Genomic DNA, 24286 nt, shown 5'->3' with positions numbered 1-24286 from the left:
ATGGAAAGCAAAAAATCTATGAAGACTACTAGGATCATCTCAAAAGGCAACAATTCCTAACTTGAAGGAGCTTCTCATGGCCAAAGGTGGAACTCAAGCATTGAAACAAATAATGACTAAATGACTAGAGAAGATTCCAATACATTAAATATGTCAAAACTTAAGTTCATATTAATACTTAAAAATAAAAACCTTATTGGGCAACTTTGGAGGGTGCTGGGGCATCAACTCATAATTATTCTGAAAACTGGTAAACAAAGGAAAAGAATGAAGCATTTATTCTATGTGTTCTATATAAACTGTATTTCAAGGCATCCAAAGAGTTGACAAGAAAAGGTCTTTATACAATAATAACGGATAGTTAGTATAGAAAAAATGATAAAATTAGAATATCAATATTTTCAAACCCCTAATGAAATAACGCAATTAGGTAATAATCATCAAGGCTGCTAAAACCTTCAGGTAAAAAGCTAGTAGGGAACATTATAATGGACATATAATGACCCAAAAGATCAATCTTAACATCGTGAAAAAAAAGAGGAAACCAGACATTATGTGATGCAACTGTAAGTACACAGCAACTCTAATGAATATATATCAAAAAATTAATCTGAATCTGATAAGCCTTAATATCTAACTACAGGGCACCACATGCAAAAGAATGAAACTAACCCCTTTTTTACCCCATGTGCAAAAATCAACTCAATATGGATTAAAGGCTTAAACTTAAGACCTGAACCCATAAGAAAACATAGAGGGTAAGCTCCTTGGTACCAGACTTAGCAAAGGTATTTTGGATTTGACACCAAAAGCAAAGGCAACAAAAGCAAAAATAAACAAATTGGGACTACATCAAACTAAAAACCTTCCGCACGGGAAAGGAAACCAATAACAAAAAGGGCAGCCTACAGAATGGGAGAAAAATATGCAGATCGGTTATCTGGTAAGAGGTTAATATCCAAAATATATTAAAGAACTCACACAACTTAATGGCAAAAAAATCAAACAATTCAATTAAAAACTGGGCAGAGGAACTGAAAAGACATTTTTACAAAGAAGACATACAAATGAGGTACCTGAAAAGGTGCTCAGCATCACTAATCATTAGGGAAATGCAAATCAAAACCATGAGACATCACCTCACACCTGTTAGAATGGCCATCACCAAAAAGACAAGACATAACCAGCACTGGCAGGGATGAAGAGAAAAGGGAACTATTGTGCACTGTTGGAGGGAATGTAAATTGGTGCAACCACTATGAAAAACAGTATAGAGGTTTCTCAAAAAATTAAAAATGGAACTACCAAATGCCCGAGCAATCCCATTTCTGGGTATATATCCCAAGGAAATGAAAACAGGATATCAAAGAGATATCTGCACTCCCATGTTCATTGCAGCATTATTCACAATAGTCAAGATACGTAAACAATCTGTCTGTCAATGGTTGAATGTAAAAAGAAGATGTGAGATATATATATGATGAAATATTATTCGGCCATGAGAAGGAAGGAAATCCTGCCGTTTGCTACAACATGGATGGGCCTTGAGGGCACTGTGCTAAATGAAATAAGCCAGACAGAGAAAGACAAATACTGCATGGTATCACTTATATGTAGAAACAAAAAAAAAGGTCAAACTCACAGAAACAGAGAGTAGAAAAGTGGTTGCCAGGGGCAAGGAGGTGGGGAAAGCAGGGAGAGGTTGGTAAAAGGGTACAGACTTTCAGCTATAAGATGAATAAGGTCTGAGGATCTAATGTGTAACATGGTGACCACAGTTGATGTATCGTTGTTGTATTGTATCATTTATATTTGCTGAGAGTAGAACTTAAATGATCTCACCAAAAAAAAAAAAAAAAAGATAAATATGTGAGATGACGGATGAGTTAATTAACTAAATGAGAGGAATCCTTTCAAAATGTATGCATGTATCAAATCATCACAATGTACACTACAAACATCTTAAAATTTTATTAGTCAACTGTACCTCAATAAAGTAGAAAATAAGTAATTTTAAAGGGGAATCTGACTCTGATAAGCTATAATTCTTAACTACCAGTTTACGGAAAATGAAGAGAGTGATATGTTAAATGACATGACAGGGATACAATCACTAAATACATAATGTGGGAAATTCTATAGGATATTGATTCATTTTCCTCAACACATAAGTGGCAAAGAAAGAAAAAAGGGTGGTGGGGTGGGGAATGAATCTAGATTAAAAGAGACCTAAGAGCAGGAAATGTTCAAGTAGAACCAGAAAATAAAGAGGTGCTAACAAAAGGGAAAAAAACCAGTGATGGGGGTATGTCAAAGGGACACAGGAGCCAAGTGAAACAGCTCCCAACTGCGAAAACTGCAACGATATGAACAACAAAATAAAGGAGTACTAGGTTATCATCCACGATAGAAAATAAATACCCACAAGACAAAGAAATGATCGAACAAATAAGGAAATGGAGGGAAAAGATAACAAATCTCTCACATTGAAGAATTCCAAACAATTTATATCCTCAAGGAGATGAAGCACTCCTAAGATGTGGGCGGGGCCTAGTAACTTCCTTCCAAAGAATACAGTATGGAAAGGGCAAAAAAAGAATAAACCTGCAGTGGAGAAACCTGACAAAAAATACCTCAGCCAGGTGATCAAGGTTAACATTAACAGTGATAAGTCATGTTGATAGTATGTACCCTTGATATAGGATGTGATGAAATGGCACTTTTTTTCTTTTAACCTCTCTGGTCCTCTTTCCAAAAATACATAACCCCAGTCTAATCATGAGAAAAATATCCGACAAATCCCAATTGAGGGACACTCCACAAAATACCTGACCAGTACTCCTCTGAAACACCTTATCGAAAACAAGGAAAGTCTGAGAAACTGTCACAGCCAAGAGGAGCCTAAGGAGACATGACAACTAAATATAATGTGGTTTCCAGGATGGGATCCGGGAACAGGAAAAGGACATTAGGTAGAAAACTAAGGAAATCTGAATGAACTATGGACTTTAGTTAGTGATAACATATCAAAATTGGTTCATTAATTGTAACAAATGTACCATACTAATGTAAGATGTTAATTATAGAGGAAACTGGGTATGGAGTATACGGAAAATCTGTACTATCTCTACAATTTTTCTGTAAACCTAAAACTATTATAAATTTTTTAATTTATTTAAAAAGAGAGAGAGAGAGACATAGAGACATCAACTAAGTGCAATGTGTGGAATATGTTTGAATCCTGTTTCAAATCAACTATTAAGGCACATATGAAACAACTAGAGAAACTGGAACCCTGACTTTGGCGATGTGGGGCTTTTTTAGTGTTTTTTGTCTTAGAGATGTATATGAAGTATTTGTAAACAAAATGAGTTATCTCAGATTGGCTTTGAAATAACTGGGAGAATGGAATGGGAGGTACAGATGAAACAAGATTGACCACATATTGGTAATTGCTAAAGCTGCGTGATGGGTACACATGTTTTATTTTGTTTTTTCCCCTCTACTTTTACCTTTCAAGTTTTCTTTAATAAAGAGTTAAAGAAAAGAAACAAAAGAATTACAGCCACTGAGTACAAATAACTTTCAAGGGGTTTCACTGCAAAGGGGAGCAGAGAAGTGGGGTAGTAGCTGGCAGGGGAAGTTAATTTTTTTAGTTTTTGCTCAATACTAGACACATTAATAAGTATACGTACATACCTTGTAGCTTGCAGATTTAATTCCATCAGGAACTTCATCCTGAAAAAAATTTTTAAATGCTTTTAGATGACATTTATTCTATCTTCTGAAAAAATATTTTAAAGCTCTACGATTTATAAGAAAAATTCACAGAACAAATTACTGAAGTTAACAGGTTATTTTTTAACTGAGAATAGTTAGGCAGTCTTTATGTTATTCCTTAAAAGCAAACAAAAAATCCAACAAGTTATGCTATGGATTATACACATATTATATTACAGCACGGAAATGTAAAAATAGTCACTTAGCCATTATTCCTTTTAATGCTCAAATTGTCCCACCTTTGGCCACTAGAAGACCCACTAAGGGCTGACCTGTGTCTTTTTTATCTGACCTGTGTCTTTATCTGCACCTGTGTCTTATTTATATTACCCCAGTAATCTTTAACAGCACTTTTTGTTTTCTGTTATGACAAGGTACTCCAGGTTCATCTTATATATTTCTTGTTCCAGTCTTGGAATCAACCATTTTTTAAGGCGCTTTCCGCTTTCAGAGGAAAATGGTACTAGTTTTTAGTTGTGTGTTGGCCACTTAATAACACAGGACCTATCTGCCTATCCTCAGAGTGATGCTGTGAGTAGAGATAATGATGTATGTGGGAGAGCTCTGTAAATTGCAGGGTCCTATTCTAATGCTAAGCATATTCAGTACATTCCTGAAATAGATTACACCTGCCCAAAGGGAAGGACCTACACAGAGACTATCACTTTATTGTGTACTCTTCTACACTCTGAACTAGGTCAATGTATAGTCTTCTCCTATGACCAGATATTTAGACGGTTTCTAATTTTTTCATATAATAAACTATGCCAAATTTATAGACTGATTTCAGCCGAACTGACATCTTTACAATATTCAGTATTGCTTTATGGCCATCTTTGGACATCTATCTAATTATTTTAGTAAGTGAAATTCTTAGCAGAATTGCTAGGTCAAAGGATATGTACCTTTTTTATTGTTTGGATACATTTGCTGAATTGATCTCCAAAGAGACTTAGCCACCAGAGTGCTCATTTCTTATTCCCAGACTAACACTGGATATTGTTTTTCTTTTTCACATTGGCCAATTAACAATGGAAGTGAAAGAACATTGTTCGATTCATTATAAAGGGAATAAATAACTGGTCTTTTGAGTGACAAGAGAGTCCAGACTCTATGGGCAGACAATCTGAGAATTCCTAAGTAAAGCCAGTGGTTTTGTCCAGACCCTCCCCAAGGAAGAAAATTAATACATCCACAAAAAAAGGGAGGGATTGTATTTGTACCTCAATTAATTTCATTTTTTTTTAATACTACAAACATAACTTTGGGTAAGACATAAGAAGAAAAACAAATATCAAGCCAAAAGAACTATTAATCTCAGTAATAAATCAAAGGATTATATTAACCACAAAATTTAAATTCTATTATTATGAAGACAGAATAATTCAAAATAGGTTTTATATTTGTAAGTTTAGGTTTTTAATATGTTAATTTTAAACAACATTATATTTAACCTAAGGATTGAAATATTATTTCAGTTATATTGGCCCCTTTCAAAAGTCACAATTATTCAAAAAAACGTGTGACAGTTCTTAAATGTATACACTGTTCTTACCGATTGACAAAGCTTGACAGCACAATCCCTTCTTCCACACTGGCTGATCTCATTCCAGAAAGGACATGGCCTTTTCAGGTTTACCTGTAAAATAATATTAGAAAAAAGTTATAAAAGTAAGAATTTTGAGATTATAACGGACAGATGTGGAATTATGATACTATAACCTGGTCATGTTATCGGCTACAATCATTCTATTTCTTCCACTAACCAGCTGTCAAGTTTCAGTGGTGGTATAAGTGTGTAGCTGGTATAAATAAATTGGTAGACTTGGTTAAAAAGACAAACTCTGCTACTAAACAGACTCTGAACAGATGGCAACCGGGAGCCAAAGTAGCTCATGTCATCACTGCTCAACTCACAGTCTTCTTTTTTTTTTCCAACTCACAGTCTTTTAATGAAAGTAACAGCTAACAGACAATTGTGAACTCAGATTGTAACTACATACTCCAATGATGAGGTTTTCTAAACACTTTCAATAGATATCTCAAGACAAAATGTCACAAGTGACTTGTTAAAACAATACAAGTCAGAACAAAGTCATGCTTCTTCTCAAAAATATTTCTCTTTTTAAATTAATTGGAGTAAATCTGATGTTTTAGAATGTTATGAACAACTCATGACTTTGATAACGATATAATAGTTTCTGTTCTGACTTCAATTTAACCAACTAGGTTCTAACTCTAGTGTTCAAAACTCAGTTACTGAAATTAAAAGTATCCAATGGGTCGTTTTAGAACCATATGGTTCATTCTTGTGAACTGCATTTTCCTAATATAGCCTTGCTCAATTTTAAATAATAAGCACAATTTTGAAGCTTAGTGATTCCTAAGAAAATGTAATTACCCATTTAAATGTTAAGTGTTCCTATACCAAAAAAAAATTGTTTTAAATACCTTGTAATATCTAAAGTAGTCGCTTTCCAGGAGTTTTTGAAGCCTTGGGAAAAGCCTGTAGTTATTAAATTTATCAATGGTTTCAACATCACAGGTACAATCATCCAAGTAACCACTAACCTGTTACAAAGAAAATGGAATATTATATCAAAATGTCATAGACACAACAGGGTTTTTTCCTCACACGGTTATGATAAAAGAGCCCTTTACTCAACCAACCCCTAGCTTCCCTCCTCCCCATAATTTTCTGAGATGGGACATGACCATAATCTAGTGATGCTATGGTTCTTAACCATATACCTATAGGAACACAGTGGATACCTTTTGTAGGGTGGGTGTACTGAGCTCATAATGACACACATACCCCCAAAGAGTTGGTCCCCTGCAGCCACTCTATAACCCTGCTCCCCAAGACTGACCGGGGGTGGGCATCTAAGCCAAAACAAGTCATGGTCCCCTCTCCAGGAATCAGGAATTGAGGCTAAGAAGGAGCAATGTCTCCCTCTGTCACTAAACCAGTGAACAAGTAAACTCAGACCATATTCCATCACATGAACTGAGGAGCACGTGAGCCAGTTGGCAGAGAGAGGAAAGATTTTTAAAGACACAGAGAAGCAGAGATAGGAGATGGAGAACATATGCTAGCTGGATTCCCTAGGGTTTGCCTGCTCCCACTTCCACCATCTTTCCTGAAGCCCAGTGGCATTCCCATCCTTGGTTTTTCTGAGACTCTATATTCTTATAATTCAGTTGTCTCTGTCTTTCCTTTATTTTAGTTTCCCACAGGGTGTGTAGGTCACAGACAAGCTTGGTGAATGTATAAGAAGAAGTGATATTGAATTTATAAGAGAAACAATAATTCATTATAAGGATCTAACAACCCTCAAATATTGGCCATGACAATTTTTATAGATTTGAAATGGTACTTAGAAATTACTTATCCTTAGCAACACTGAGATAGCAAATTAACCACAAAGCCAATCCTGATCTTCAAATGCTTAAAACCAATGTCTTAACTGTATTTACTAAATCAAACTATTAAATCATGTTATAATTAGAAGCAATGGGAAATCATATTATAATCAGACATTGTTAACAGTTGTGAAGCTAAAATTCTGAGATGTTTATTTGGGACTAAGCAAACACCTAACAGAATTAATTAAGCAGTGCTTTAAGTAAGTATAAAATATATTATGATTTTTTTAAACTAAAATTTTTATTTTTTTAATATACAGCATGCTGCAGAAAAGAGATCCTTATACTTTGGTCTGAATATTTACATTATAAACCACTTTGGATTATATTTTAGGGAGAGTTATTGACAATAAAAAAATAATTTAAAAATCTGTTGGTAAGGAAGCAAATTAAGAATACTTCATTGAAATACTGAATTTAGGTGTTTTCCTTTTGGAATATGTAAAATCCTACACTATCTTTTAATTTTAGAACATCACAAAACAGTAATGGAAATTTTTCACCTAAGAGATAAGAATACTTAGGATGATGACAGCAATATTCAAGAGCTAAGATTTTTGTTTGTTTGTTTGTTTGTTTAGCCAGTTTGCCTAGTCTTATTTGTTTTGGACTAAAGAATTCAGTTTCTAGAAATCTGATCTACATATTTTGTCACTGTAATAACTATTTTTATTTCATGTGCAAATGTGCCCTTGTTTCCTGTAAAAATGATCTGAGTACACAAGAATCTTAGAGTCCTAATTTTGGGTACCAACAAAACAAAAGTGCTTCTAACCCAGATGATTTGATTTTTCACACCTCTTTCTTTTGAGCCTTCAAAGCAAAACATCTAAGAACATAAAATAAGCTACTGTTTCTCCCCTTGGATACAAATTATTATACAAAGAACAACAGGCACAAAGGCTGCAAAGGCCAAAGAGACACATGCCAGATAGAGATATTAAATCACAAAAGAAAAAAACACAAAAATCTTAAGAGGAAGGGTTTGAGGCAATCCATTTCTCCCCCCCGAGGAATTCATTTTTAAGGTAAAAATCTATCCTCCCCTCTTTTGGAAAGCTGCCCCTCAGGTACCACTCACCCCCTGCTCAGTTAACTGTCTCTCCTATGTGTTCCCATGACACTCCACATACTCCTACACAAGAATTACCTCACTGTATTGAATGTATCTATTTCACTCCCACCCACTAGAGTTAAGACCCTTGAGAGCAAACTCATGTTTGTTCATTTTTGTATTCCCGGTACTGAGCACTGTACTTCTAGAAAACACACAGTAGATGCTCAATAATTATTTGTGGAATGGGTTGGTGAATGAATTAATGAATGCTGTCCATTGTCACTCTCATTCACTGGAGCCCAGCACCGCACTGCCTAATTATAACTATGTACTTCCATGTCACCTATGGTGGTGCTCAGTGCCAGACCATGCCAACTCAAGGGGCAGGAACGCACTCACAGAGCAAGGAAAGCAAGCAGCAAAGGCAAACAACCTTTTGTGTCCAACATTCTACTGATCTATATCCTAATTACAAAGGGAATGATAAGAAGCCCCAAATCAGAAAGAAATGCAAGATGCCTCCAGAGCACAGGTGGCTTATAACCTAGAGGCCACAGAGGAAGAGAAGGCAGGACAATGGTAGATTTAAAAATCTTCTGCCCCTTACCTTAGAAATTGAGTAGGAGGTATTACCAGCTACAATGACAGGCCGCAGGGCAGCTAAGGAGGTACAGCGGAGGGGTGAAAGGAGTTTCACTGGATGGAAAGAGTCCAGCAAAGAAGAGGCAGGAAGATACCTGGAAATCCAAGCCATCTGACTGTTCAGATAAGCTTGCCAACAGGCAGCAGAACCTGATCCCTGGAAGGAAGTCCGGCAGGTATGATACCAGGCCCAGTTATAGAAATTAGAGAACCAGGCATGTTACCAGAATAGAGTCTCAGGAAAAGTGTAAGGCAGAACTCCAGTTAATGGACCCAGGGCAGAACCTTGGAAACAAAGCAAAGTCCTATTACCTAAACTAAGACCAAAAGACAGGTGCTGATCTATAAGGAGAATGGCTTGATGTTGTACTTCAAAATGTGCTATGGCTGCATAAGTAACCACTATGCTATCTCCCAAAGTGAAATAGAACTCTGGCCCTGGGGCTTCCCTGGTGGCGCAGTGGTTGGGAATCCGCCTGCCAGTGCCGGGGACATGGGTTCGAGCCCTGGTCAGGGAGGATCCCACGTGCCACGGAGCAGCTAGGCCCGTGCGCGACAACTACTGAAGCCCGCGTGCCACAACTGCTGAAGCCCGTGCGCTTAGAGCCCACGCTCCACAACGGGAGAGGCCACCGCGATGAGAAGCCCACGCACCGGAACGGGGAGTGGTCCCCGCTCGCCGCAGCTAGAGAAGGCCCGCGTGCAGCAACGAAGACCCAACGCGGCATGCACGCATGCATGCATAAATAGATAAATAAATAAATAGATAAATAAATAAATAAGAACTCTGGCCCTACCATAGGAATCCAAATCTTTTAAAAATGCACCCGCTTCCCCGCCCCTGCAACATACACACAAAGTGCTTGATGAATGCTGAAATTTGAAGCTCGCTGCTCTAGGCTTCAGGTGATAATCAGCTTTGGTTTTGTGGAGGGCCAAACTAATAGGAAACAACGGAAAGGCCCTTGTTGAGGGTGGTAGATATAAGGACCAAAGTAGGCCTGACACACAATATCACCCAGTTTAAAGTCCTGGTCTCTTAAGAGTTGGAAAGCCTTTGAAGGCCTTCTTTTGCTATCTTCCAAGCAACCCAGCAATCCCCTCCCTCACACACCCTCAAGGGGAGGTAGTGTATTAACGATGGATAGCAGGCAGGCTCTGGAGTCAGGCCTTCTAGGGTTGAATCCCATCTCTGCTACTTATTAGTTGTTGACATTGCCCCTGCTTTTTAACTTCTCTAGGCCTCAATTTCCTATCTGAGTACAAAAATAGAAGTAACAGTAGTTACCATCTCAAAGAGTTGATATCAAGATAAAACGACCCAGAGTAAATGCCCAGTAAATGTTGATCATTACTATTACCCTACCACTGCTTAAATGCTTCCAGTGACAGGGATCTTGCTATTCCCCAAAGCAAAAGGCCAGGTTTGCAGTTAAAATTCTCCAAAAACTTTACATCTGAAGCGCCAGTGCAACACACAACTAGATAACCAAATGTTAGCTCCATTATTTCTCCATTGACTCTGACTGGTTTTGACCAAATACCAAAATACAAAAGGCAAGGGAAAAGAAAATACACTGGCCTGCTTGTTCTCTAGTTTTTGGATAGAGGTATCCTTTACTTTGCAATGAAAGACAAAACAAAAAACACTTTCTAAATAGTCTTCCTGTGTCCCAACAACTTCCAGTCCTACCATAGATTTTTTTTTTTTCCAAAGCACGGTAAGAATATATTCCTCATACTTGTATGAAATACCTTTCAAAAGTGCTCAAAATGCGCTTTATTTGGCAAAGAACTGCAGTTGTGCTAAATTTTATTGAGTTTTATGACCATTAAAAAAAAAAAAAGAACATGAAAAACATTCATTCACTGACAGAGCAGACTGGGACACCTGTTAAAGAAAGAATAGAAACACCAAAAGATTCTATCCTGGCTAGCAGGCACCATTCTAAGAACATGGAATGCTATGAGCTATTTCTTCTTTAAAGTCTTGGTCTTGCTAGAACTTTAAATTGTTGCTAAATGACCCAAAGTATGGCAACCAACGTTAAATACACTTTGGTCCACGTGCTTTGTTCAGAAAAGCCTGGAATGCTGTAAGCATTCACAGTCAATGGACACCTCTCCAGTATAACCTGTTTCAAAGATCCCTCTGACTAAGTATTAATCCTGGACTTATTTCCACTCACCACTTAGCATATTATCAAGTGTCTCTTCCATGGCCCAGTCACTCTGACTAACAAAATCTCTTTTTTTTAAAATGACCTAAACAAGACACCCAGACAAGTAAGTCTGCTAAAATACATGAATGCAGAGTGTATCTACAACGCACTCCAAAGGAAAAATAATACACCTTTGAAGTAGCTATTATGGATTACCTGAACTACTCCCCTTTCATTAACCTGAGGGAGATTTACTGCATTCAAGCAAGTGGATCTGAGGGTTACCAGCATTAGCTATATTAAGAGAGATAAAACATTCTGAGTATAGAAGTTTACAAACTCATTTCTAATTAATTTTAAAAAGATGTCCATACTGCCTCCATATCTGGGCTTCAATATCTCTTCTGAGGTGATTTATTTAAAATGCATCCTGGGATTCCATGAATTGGGACTAAAGTTCTGTTACATTCGTTCTATCTAATGGTGCATAACGAGGAAATAATTGTCACAAAGGAATAAACTCTGAAAAATCTTCATTTACTTCAAACCCATACCTACTACAATACTATTTTGATTTAAAGAAAGGGTGAGTCCTGATTTATGGGGTTTTTACACAAAACTGTACATGTGTTAGACTTCATAAACTTGTATACCAACAGGGGGAAAAAAGCCAATTTTCTGTGTAAAAAAATTTTTTTTAACATTTTTTAACAGAAATGATACAGGGATTGGGGGGAGGGAATGTATATAAGGAAGATTTATAAGTTCCAGACAATTGATCACTTATTTTGAGCAACTAAGTTGAAGCACTGTTCTCAAAAGAACTTACAACATACAGTGAAAATGGTTTAAATAGGATGTGATGTCAATAACAGACATATGCAATAACTCAGGGGTCCCCAACCCCAGGGCCGAGGACCTCTACCGGTCCGTGGCCTGTTAGGAACCGGGCCGCACAGCAGGAGGTGAGAGGAGGGTCAGCCAGCGAAGCTTCATCTGCTGCCCCCCATCGCTCTGCATCACCGCCTGAGCCATCCTCCCACCCCCACACCCCTCCCCGGTCCGTGGAAAAACTGTCTTCCACGAAACCAGTCCCTGGGTCCAAAAAGGTTGGGGACGGCTGCAGTAACTGACTAAGTTTAAATATTCATTGGAAGCTGTCAACCCATCTTTAATTAAGAATATACTTCAGCTCCTGTAGTGTTCACATCTTGTATTATAATTTTCCTAACACTTGCTGAGCACCAATTATTTACCAGTCTCCGTACTCTGGAGTGTCAAGAATTGGGACTAAACTAATTTTTTAATTTATTTTTTTATCTCTCAAAACTTGTTCATAGTAGGCCTCAATAAATGCTTATTGAATTTAGTCTGATTATTTATAGAGCTTTGTACATTTTACTTCAGTGACTTTCTAAGGTCGAATAACTAACTACATGCTGCTCTGGCTCAAATCAGAACTCCTACAAACAAGCCAGGCACCCATGCAACAGTGTGGTGAGGGGTGATGGTGTGGTAACTCAAGGCAGAAGTGGTAAAAGGCACAGGCAACAGGAAGGAAGAAAGGGATATGACTATAAACAAAAAAAAGAGTCAACAGGACTTTGTGGCCAGTTGGAAACTGCAAATAGAACCAGACAAGATTTGAACTTGTATTTCCAAATCTCAGGTGAAAATTTAGTTTTAAATTTAGTTTCTAGCAATATTTACTAACTTTAAAAATTTTTTTTAAATACCTAAAATACCTCTTCCCAAGCCCCAAAGAACATGATTTGCTGAACTGTAAGCTCTTCAGGGCAGGGATCATGCCATAGTTATTTCTGTATTCCAAACTCTCAGATCAATGTACATAGTGTTTATAAATGCTTTTTGAATGAATAATTTGTTCCTCCCCTTATCTTTTCTGTCTCCATTTTTTTCTTTTATCTGTCTCTCCCTCTGTTTTGGTGTGCATGCCGATGTTTGTCTCCATTTTTCTCTTCATGTCTATTCGTCATAGTCCCCTTCCTCCTCTCCTCCCCTTTCCCCCATCCCTTCCATTACTGAACATAATAGAACTAAGGTATACTTTCATTTATTGAATTGGAATTGATGGTCTCTCTTTTTAAGTTTATTTAACTAACCCGTTTTAAATGTCCCTTAAATTTGTATTTTACTCATTTTATTACTTTTTAATTTGGCTCTGGAAAGAAAAACAGTCACTCTTGTCCTAAAAGGAAAAGAAAGAGGTCTAACAGATTTTTGTGTATTTTAATCTTGAAAATATTGTGAAAGAGTAAAAAAAGCCTAACACTAATCAGAAGAAAAAGTAAATGAATATAAAAAACTAAAAGCTCCCCAATTTTAATCAGATCTCTAAAATGGTTATGGGGGAGGGGAGTGAACGTTTAAAAGTTCAACATGTACTTTTATTCCATTATCCAAATCTCTAGAATGTAGTTGAAAATGTTACAATGGACATCTTTCTGCACTGAATACCTTATTTTTAAGTCCACTTATTTCTAATTTACTTATTTTTAAATGTTTAAACTTTGTGATATGTTGTATTTGTAAGCAGAAGAAAAATTGCCCTTTTTCCTTTTAAGTACTTGATTGTGTACTGTTTGTAATCACTGAAGGTAAAGGAGCTTTTCAATCTCTTAGTTATAAAGCAGCAATTTTCTTTCAACTTCTCTTACACCTTCCCAGCTATCACTCACCCCAACTTCCAAATCACTCAGCAAAAAATAAAATCCAAGAATTTAAAGCAGTGAAAGAGATGACACCTCTTCTCATAATATTTAAATTCTTCTTTCCTCTGTGAAATAGTATTACCCCCCCTACACACATAAAATGTTATTTCTGATAAGTTAATAGTAACATCCACTTAAAAGGAACAATTTGGATACCCATATCTCAATTTTGTATAAATGTAATTTTTATCAACAGAAGCCAACCAAAAGGTGACTTTAAGAATAATGATATTAAAATATCAGATATTGTGGGCACCAAAAACCTGTAACCTTCTTTGAATTTTTTTCTCAAGGAACCCACATCTCTTACTAACAGAAGGAAATAACCATAATAAGCTTGTAATTAAACTTGTGCACTGAGGACCGTTCTCCCAATTCAGACCAGCAATATGGATGTCACGGTAAAAGAGTCTCACTACATTCAAGAAAAACAAAGGACACATAGGGCGAGTAGTCACAGGGCAACCGCGGGCCCCAAGACACCAGGCAGTTAGGCTTAGACACAGAAAAGCCACACGAAGCCATTCTCCTGCCTGACAGGGAGATCTGAGGGCAGCCCCCCTGCAAAAGCCTGTCCTGGCCAGAAAGGCTGGAGAAGACATCCAGCACAGGCACAGTCCACACTGTTCCAAGTCAAATTAGAAGTTAGGAAGACCCAGGTTCTGCGAAAATAAAAATACTGTGTGTGTGTGTGTGTGTGTGTGTGTGTGTGTGTGCGCACCCGCGCGCACCTTCCCCGGGCAGGAAAGACCAAAAAAAATGCACAAACCAACTAGGTAGAAACAGCGGTGCACCCACACCTCTCGTCCCACGCCTGATAGGAAGCGCGGGAGGGCGAGCCGACGTCGGTTCAGGCTGTTTGGGGGGTGGGGGGGGACCGGTCCACACCAACCCAGGCGAGCTGCAGAGGATTCAGCCCCTGCCAGGGAGCAGAAGCACAGCGGGCTCCTTCCGGAAGGGTGGAGATGCAGAGACGCACCCCCAGCGCCCCACCTGCCCGGGCGTACGGGACAGAGCGCACGGCGGAGGCAGGGGTCCCGGGACCCGCAGCGCCGCCACGCACACCCCTCACCTGGCAGAAGCACCTCTGTGCCGCCGTCTCCGGGGGCTGCTGCCCGCTGTGGCCCGAGCCCAGCAGCCCCACGGCGCCCAGGAAGCCGATCAGGAAGCCCCAGCGGTGGTCCATAGCCGCTCCGGCCGCTCGTCGCGCCGCGCCTCGGAATCCCCAGCGATCGGGAGCAGGCCGTGAGTCCGCAGATAAAGCCCGCGCGGGCCTGCCCCCGGCCGCGCCCCACCTCCCGGCCGCCTCCCAGGCCCGCCCTCGGCTCTCCCGCCTCTCAGAAGCCGCCACCTCCCGGTGCAGCCTGCGGACGTGCCGGGGACCCCGCGCTGGCAGGCCGGGGTCTGAGGCCCGCTTCCTTCCCCACGCGTGAGGCTGACGCACCAAATCGCTTCCCGGCTCGGCCCCTCCCGGCGCGCCGCGCCCGCCCCCGGCTCCGGCCCCTTTAACGCCCGGGGCCCGGAGACTGGAGCGGGCTGTCTGCCCCCAGCCCCGCGTGGGAGTCGGGGTCCTTCCCGCTCCGAGAGCCGAGCCGGAGCGAAAGCTGGAGGGGTCTGTGTCTTCCGGCAGAACCCCGCCCCAGCCTGCTCACTCCCAGCCAATCCTTCCGTATCTCAGTGTGAGGAAATCAAAACTGTGAATTACGTGTCCACAGTGGCCCTGGCTGAGTCCTAAGGCTGAAAAGGATATTCGTGATCATCTAGACCAGGGCTGCATATCTAATCTAGATTTTCTAGTAGTCACATCAAAAGAGCAAAAAGAAACAGGTGAAGTTAATTTTAATAGTAGATTTTATTGAAACCATTATGTGCAAAATATTTCAAAATATACTCAATAGTAGATGATTCATAAAATATTTTACATTTTTTATTTTTAGCTTTGAAATCTGATGTGTATTTTTTATGAACTAGCCACATTTCATAGTCAAAGGTGGCCAGTGGCTACTGTGTGGACAGAGGGGGAGATTACTGTTTATTTTATAGGAGGAAACAGGCCCAGAGAGGTGAGGCGATGTGAGCTAGGAATGGGAGCTGGGCAGTGAGAGAGCCAGGTCCTCTGATCCCAGCTGTGGGACTGGTCCATCAGCTTCTTTTTTTTTTTTTTTAAGGATAAATTTTCAAGGTGAAACTGGAAAACATTCCAACATCTTACACATTACATTAAAAGTTAAAATATTTCTATTTATTCTTTTGGTAAATCTCTTCCTGTTTGTTTCTGCTTTTGTTTTTTCTTAAAAAGCCATCACTTATTGACGTAACTCTAGGATATGGTAGGCCTCAAATAGATATTATACTCCTATTTTCTAGCTGAGAAGAATAGGCATAGAATTTATATACGCTATTTAAAATCACTTGGTATGGTAGGGGCGAGACTCAAACCCTATGCTCTGTACATCACTGCCAAGTGAATTGACATGTAATTAAAAAGTCACCAATCATCTGACATCCTGGTGGGCCGGGGAAGCTCTGATCTTAATATCTACAAAATGCAATGTATGCATATTAATACAATCTCTCGCTTTACCCCGAAAATTACTTTTTCACTATACTGTGTATGGATTCTACTTATCCTTCTAGGGCCAGACCCAGCTCACTCAATCCCTCATCATGAGTCTTCCTGGTTTCCTCTTCACCCAGTTCCACTGGGTGGAACTTACACTCTGCCAGATTGAGCTTGACATTAGAGATATAAAGACGTATAAAACCCAGTCCCTGCATGTGGATGGACACCCCATGGAATTTAGTATGTAATCTTTTATGACAGTTCTACTTTATGTTTCTACCACTGAATTGTAATCTCTTTTAACTTCTTAAGCAGGAATTATGTCTCAAACATGCCTGTGACTCCCAGAAATCTTTGCACACGTTTGTAAAATGAATGAATATATTCCATATGGCCACAGTATTGATATCTGAAGATTAAGCTATCAAAAATGAGAGACACAGTATGAAAAGGGGGAAACTAAATGAATAAAGCCTAAAATTGCAGAAAGAAGCAATCTGAACATCATCAGCTCTGGATTTCACTCTGATGCAATAGCCCGTAATTTGGGAGAATTTAAAAACATCAGTATTCCCAGGATGAAGGCTCTAGTCTATAAGATTCAAATTCTTGCCCAGAACAAATTTCTAGCAAACTTAAAATCAGAAACAATCAACATGTAAGACAATTTTTTTAAAATTTATTGTCTTTTTTTCCCCAGCCTTATTGAAGTATAACTGACAAATAAAATTGTCAGATATTTAAAGTGTATATCTAACTGATTTGACATACATATACATTGTGAAAGGATTCTCCCCATCAAGTTAACCCATCTATCATCTTACATATTTACCCTTTTCCCCTCCCTTGGTGAGAACATTTAAGTTCAACTCTCTCCGAAAATATCAATGATACAATACAGTGTTATCAACTATGGTCACCATGTTACACACTAGAGTCTCAGAACTTATTCATCTTATAGCTGAAAGTCTGTACCCTTTTACCAACCTCTCCCTGCTTTCCCAACCCCCTTGCCCCTGGCAACCATTTATCTACTCTCTGTTTCTATGAGTTTGATTTTTTTAATTATTATTCCACATATAAGTGATGCCATGCAGTATTTGTCTTGTCTGACTTATGTTCACTTAGCATAGTGCCCTCAAGCCCCATGCATGTTGTAGCAAATGGCAGGATTTCCTTTCTCATGCTGAATAATAGTCTATTGTATATGCATATGACATCTTCATTATCCATTTATCTGCTGACAGACACTTAGGTTGTTTCTATGCTTTGGCAATTGCGAATAATGCTGGATGGACGTGGAAGTACAGATATCCGGGTATATACCCAGAAGTGAGATTGCTGGATCTTACTTTATTGTCTTGAAAATTATAATTTTTCCTATTAGATTTGTAAGTGATTTTAGAATGTGTAAAATACAGTTTTATACATATTGTATAAATATTACTGACATTTCCCTGAGAACCCTTTGAGTTGGTCCTTTGTGTGAGTTCATTTCTTCAACTCTGCCTCCTCTGGCACCATCTTGCCTATGTTAAGGCCATGAAATAACTGATTAGTTATCAAATAACTATTTAAGGAGCATCCACAGGGTACATAGTTCAACCTTGGATTTCTGAAACTACAGCCTCCCATATATTGTAACTTTGCTAAACAATAGTAAATTTTTTAGAGATGAACAAGGCCACTGTCTTGTTATTCTAATACTAGTGATCATAACAATAACGTGACTTAGATTTAATGTACACAGCATTTCTTGATGGAATTCTGTTTACTCTGCAAATAACAGCTATTATTATTTTTTTAATGACCAAAGCAGGAAATGGCTTGAGTCCAATTTCTCAAAATGGGATTTCTGTGGGAAACTTCTCAGTACATGAACATTTTCTGACATTGAATTGACTAGAAGGAAATGATTAAGGAAAAAATGTGATCAAGGAAAAGGATTATTATGACACACAAGAGGAAGAAAGGCTAAGTAAAAACCTAAAGGTTTGGTTCTGATATTTGATTAGATCTATGTAATATTTACTGAATGTAAGTGTGCACATGCTGTATTGCTAGACTTTTCTGTTGAGCTGCTTGAGATCATCTGAGTTGGGGAGACCTGCCACCTAAGTTCTGTCATCACCTTCTTTACCTCAGGTTCCTGAAAGAATGAACTATAAATAGTAACTGACTTCACTTCCTAACTTCGGGTTCATACCTTAGCCCAATGTGCAATCTGGTTGCCAACTCCACTCTCTTACTCTTCTTTACCTGACCTTCTTATTGCCAAATCTAATTGCCATTTTTCATTGAAATCATAACATCTCTGCTGCATTTTGACAAAGCAGATTCCTTCTTTCTTTGATTCAATTTCCTATGCACTGAACATTCCAGATCCTCCTCATAGTTCTCTGATATTATTTAACTGTCTCCTTCATGGGCTTTCCCTGAGCCCTCCTCTAAGATGTGAGTGTTCCCCAGTATTCTATCCTTTCTTCAGTGCTTCTCCTCATCCATCTATACTCTCCCCTGGAGAAACGTGCCCAATCTCATGATTTTAAATATTTCCTTTATGCTAATGACTCCCAAATCTATTTTTCCAGTTCAGATCTCTCCCTTGAGCTTCAAAATCCAACTGCCTATTGGACACAGCCATCTGGTTTTCTCAGAAATGTTTGATCACATTACCATACATAGCTAGACAGCTAGAAATCAGAAAACCATCCTCAGTTTCCCCCTCTTTCACCTTCCATAACCTATTCTGTCCTGCCAGTTCTGTCATCAATTTATTTCCTCCTCTCCATCTTTATGACCAAGGACTAGTTTCAGCCCTGATTGTTACTCACCTGATTTATTACCATATTTCTTTAACTGATTACCCAACTTCTAGGCTTGTACCCCTCAAAAAACAGTCTTCCCTGCTAGCCTGGTTTCTCAAAAATGTAAATCACACTTCTGTCTAAAATCTGTGATGCTCCTGATCTGATGCTTCTGAATAATTAAATTCAAGATTCTCAGCACGACATTCAAGGTCCCCATCTATTTCTCCAACTTCACTTCCAACACCTCTCTTCCTTATAGTTAGTGAACTGCTAACTATTCCTCCATAGAGACCTTGTTTCCAGCTTCCACTGTTAGAAGTACTGATGAAATCTTCTAGATAGTGAAATAAAAAAACAAAAAGGCAGAAACAGATGAGAAGAGATAGAAAAAAAATAGAGGATTAATTCAAGGAGAACAGTCTGACTAATAAGAGTACCACTTAGAGAGGACATGCAAACATAGGAAATAATCTTAGAAGTAATTCAAGAAAATAGCCAAAATGGAGGGATGGCTATCTAGATTCACTGGGCATACTAAATGCCCAGTCAGTGGATGGAAAATGCCCCTAACAGAGATAAAAATTTCAAAAAGAAGAAAGAAATCTTCCTGGTTCCTGACAAAGAATTGAGAATCAGAAGGGCACTACAGAAGCACTGGAAGCTACAGGACAATGGAGCAAGGCCTTCAAAATTCGGAGAATTCTATAGCCAGCCAAACTATTAATCAAGTATGACAATAGAATTAAGATATTGTTAGATACAAAGAATAATGCACATCTTTAAATCCTTTCTAGGAAAACTCACTGAAAGGATATGATCCAACCAAACAAAGGAGTAAAACAAAAAAGAGGAGACCTGGGTATCAGGAAAGAGAAGATAGTACACAAGAGAGGAGCTAGGGAAGTTCTAGAAGGGAGTTATGCAGCATCCCTACAGAACCCAGATTAGAGGAAGAAGATGGAGGCCTCCAGTAGGGGTGTCTCTAGTTAAAATTGGGACTGGAGGGATACCTGATGTGACTTTCTGAAAAACACTATTCAGAGGAATTTTACAATTGTGTTGTAAATTTGGGAAGAAAAAATGATTTTAAAAAATAGCTAAGCATATTTTTTAAATGAGGCAGCTTTTAATTATAGGAAGTTCAAAACAGCTTTACAATAAAGCAAATGTAACTATAGTATATTGCTTGACTTGCATAGCCGCACAATAAGACAAATGCTGGAAAGTGATTTAACCAAAACTTGTATATATTGTATATGGGGGGGTGGAGGTAGGGAAAGTGGGAATCTGGAATAATATAAAGGTGCTGAATCTTTATCTTTCTTATTAGGAAGTCAAAAGATAAAGCCTAAAATTGATCTAACAAGAAATAGCAGCATAAGCATATTAGTTAGAAATATGGAGGTAAATACAAAAAAAAAACGAGTTAAAGAATTGGAGGGGCTTCCCTGGTGGCACAGTGGACACAGGTTCGAACCCTGGCCAGGGAAGATCCCACATGCTGCAGAGCAACTAAGCCCGTGCGCCACAACTACTGAGCCTGCGCTCTAGAGCCCGCGAGCCACAACTACTGAGCCCGTGTGCCGCAATTACTGAAGCCCATGCACCTAGAACCTGTGCACCGCAACAAGAGAAGCCACCGCAATGAGAAGCCCGTGCACTGCAACAAGAGAAGCCACCGCAATGAGAAGCCCGCGCACCGCATCAAAGAGTGGCCCCCACTCACCACAACTAGAGAAAGCCCGTGCACAGCAACGAAGACCCAACGCAGCCAAACATTAAAATTTTTTAAAAAAATTAATAAAAAAAAAATAATTGGATAGTGGGTCTCAGGGATAGAATAGGGTGGGGCAGTAGACTCCTCTTTTTCAATCTAAGCCTTGTAGTACTAAAAAAAAAATCTTTATGTATTACTTTCATTAAAGAAGAGTATTTCCCAGAAGCTAGGAATTCTAACTTCTCTTCCTACATCAACATCTTGCTGCTCAGCCATAGACACATTCAATTAAGTGCATTCTGATAAGTATTTGGGGGTAGCTATTTGGAATGACAAATTTCGAAAAACTCGAGTGTTATAGCTGATGTGTAAGCAAAAGTAGTTGCTACTTGCCTATCTGGTACTGTTTCCCAATTCTCTCTAGAAAAATATCAGTTCCTGTTGTATTAGTTATCTGTCACCATGTAACAGATGACCACAAACTTAGTGGCTTAAAACAACAAACATTTTTTTTTTTAAATCTATCTCCTTTTTTTAAACTTGTTCAATATGCTTTTTTTTAAAAAATTTATTTATTTTATTTATTTTTGGCTGTGTTGGGTCTTCGTTTCTGTGCGAGGGCTTTCTCTAGTTGCGGCGAGTGGGGGCCACTCTTCATCGCGGTGCGTGGGCCTCTCACTGTCGCGGCCTCTCTTGTTGCGGAGCACAGGCTCCAGACGCACAGGCTCAGTAGTTGTGGCTCACGGGCCTAGCTGCTCCGCCGCATGTGGGATCTTCCCAGAGCAGGGCTCGAACCCGTGTCCCCTGCATTGGCAGGCAGGTTCTCAACCACTGTGCCACCAGGGAAGCCCAACAAACATTTATTATCTCAAGTTTTTGTGGGCCAGCAGTTCAGGAACAGCTGAACTGGGTTGCTTGACTCAGTCTCTCATGATGTTGCAATTAAGACTAGAGCTTCAGTCATCTGAAGGCTTGCCTAGGGTTGGAGACTCTGCTTCGAAAATGGCTCACTCACGTGGCTGTTGGCAGGAGGCCTCAGTTCCTTGCTGGCTGTTCCTTTCCGTGTGGGTCTCTCCACAGATCTGTCGATGTGTCCTCTTGGCATGACAACTGGCTTCCCCCAGAGGGAGTGATCCAAGGGAGAGTAAGGAGGAAACCCCAATGCCTTTCACGACCTAGGCTTAATGGTCGTCTACTGTCACTTCCACTTTATTCTATTTGTCCAGAACAAGTCTCTAGATCCAGGGGAGGGAAATTAGGCTCCACTTCTTGAAATGGGAAGTATCAAAGAATTTGTGTACGTATTTTAAAACCACAACACCCATCAATGCTACATTATACGTTAGTAGGTTAGGAGACTATACTTAAAAATGATTTTTTGAAGATCTAAATACATCTCATCACTGTTTGTTATGACATCACTTTTAATGACCCCTCCTTCCAAAACTAAGATATACCCTACCTTGTCACCTCACTTCTTCTCTATTCTACAATATTTTAAGTTCCTTGAGAACTGATGACATTTCTTAGTCTTTTTGTATCTCTGCTTACCTATCATAGGGTCTAACATATTCACAAATTCATCCAATAGTATATATATATATCCATGTTCTAGGGATACAATAATGAGAAAGAAATAGTCATAGTCCTTGTTTTCCTGGAGCTTATAGTCTACTGGGGGAAAAGACACATTTAATTGCATTTAAACATTTAAGAACACTTATGAATGTATAATTACAAATTAAGCTACATTTTCTGATGGACAGGGATACAGTCTTAGAGGTGCATATAAAAAGGAACAGAACTGTTCTGTTGCAGGCATACCGAAGACAGACAGGAGGGTCAACTGAAGTTGGAATTTTGCCAGATGGGTGAGAGAAGACGAATAAGAGTCAAGGGAGTTTAAAATATTGGTGTGTTATGTTGAAATAACACACTAGTATGTGCTTATAAATATTTTTTGAATTGAATCAAACTGAGCTATATATATATATTTTTTTTTCTTTGCCCCATCCTCTCTTCTTTACTTCTTGATGTCAGAGGTGATATACTCTTGGTATAGTTTGACCGGAATAGTTGCAGCTGAGTGGGAGAAGGGACTAACCCTGCTCAATCCACCTTCCTTGTTTATTGTCTAACTGCAATTACCAGTTATATTTAGAAAAAACAGAATAGAATATTCACACAATATCCATAAGATTTTTTCCTAATAAATTTGAAGGCATCTTTTAATTTCCTAATAATTTTTTTTGTAATTTAATTCACTTAAATTTGCAATTTATATGTATATATAAGATATACCTATTTAAACTCAAACATCCAGGGCCACTGGATAAGATGAGATCAAATGGAGTCTGGGGAACGTGACTGATTCTTTTGGAACAGCAATAAATTCTCCCTAGGAGTAGTGCTGGGAAGAGGTACAGCAATGTGGACCTGTCCCGCAAAAACTGAGGTCATTACTACCCTTAAAATAAATAATTTAAAATAACACTACTGAATGCTTACTATGTGCCAGATGTTGTGTTGATAGCTTACAGGCACACTATGTTAATACTCATGACATCTCTATGAGATAGGTACAAATATTATGCTCATTCTACAGAGATTTTGAGAGATTAATTTGTCCAAAAGCACAGAAAGAAGGCATCTTTATCTTGTGCCCCTTGTCTCTACAACCCGCCCCCTTCCGGGCTCATTGGCCTTCTTTCTGTTCCAAGAAATGAGCCAAGCCCCTTTTCACCTTAAGATCTTTGCATTTGCTGTTTCCTCTGTTTGGAAGGTTTTTCTCCAGTTTGTTGCATGTCTGGCTCCTTATCTCAGATATCTGTCCTAAATTAGTTCTCCTCACCTTACTCTATAACACCACCATGTTTTACTTTCATTATAGTATAGTATTTATTACACTTTGAAATTACTTTTTTATCTTCCCACCAGATCGAACCCTTAGTACCTCATTCACTGAGTGAATAAATGAATAAATAGCCTACTCCTTCTGTACCTGGAGATCCTGGATAGTATTGGGTTATACCAGTAGGCTATCTGTGTTATACCGATAAGCCATCAGGGCTCTTTAGAGAGATATGTATATATTCCCTATTTCATTCTCATCTTGGTTTATTACAAAGTCTTTTGTGGTTCCAGAACAGCAGTGACTTAAAAATACCAAGGCCTCTCAGGGGACAGCGCCCTTGCTCTACCCAGGCTGACCTGCAGGGGATGGTGTATCCGGAGGTCTCCTTCGGTGCACGCCGGCGCCCTAGTGCAGAGAGACGCAGACGTTGGAGAAGTGGACTGCAGAGGCGGGGCAAACCGGAAGGGGCGGTGTCCTCCGCGAACCCGCCCCTCCAGGGAGGCTCTCCTGTCTCGCCCCGCCCCTTCCCCCGCCCGGGCGGCC

At 39.2% G+C, this 24286-nt stretch overlaps 1 protein-coding gene across 4 annotated transcripts in view; it reads right to left on the bottom strand.

The window, feature by feature from the left end:
* Positions 1-15429, bottom strand: part of ERO1A (endoplasmic reticulum oxidoreductase 1 alpha) — a 44112-nt gene extending 28683 nt beyond the window's left edge. For 2 of the 4 annotated variants that reach the window (XM_068545412.1, XM_068545413.1), the window contains exons 1-4: positions 14872-15429; positions 6232-6351; positions 5336-5419; positions 3700-3738 (exon numbers count right to left, since the gene is read on the bottom strand). In XM_068545412.1, coding sequence (XP_068401513.1) covers positions 3700-3738; positions 5336-5419; positions 6232-6351; positions 14872-14985 — 357 coding nt within the window. In that variant the 5' untranslated portion in view covers positions 14986-15429. The remainder of the gene's footprint in view (positions 1-3699; positions 3739-5335; positions 5420-6231; positions 6352-14871) is intronic. The other 2 variants (XM_068545414.1, XM_068545415.1) reach the window with 1 other exon arrangement.
* Between the last annotated feature and the right edge of the window lie 8857 nt (positions 15430-24286).

Source organism: Eschrichtius robustus, chromosome 1 (genome assembly GCF_028021215.1).
Source record: "Eschrichtius robustus isolate mEscRob2 chromosome 1, mEscRob2.pri, whole genome shotgun sequence".
In the NCBI taxonomy this organism is placed as follows: Eukaryota; Metazoa; Chordata; class Mammalia; order Artiodactyla; family Eschrichtiidae; genus Eschrichtius; species Eschrichtius robustus.
The sequence above is the reverse complement of the archived record's forward strand: the minus strand, read 5'-3'. Positions and strand labels throughout refer to the sequence as shown.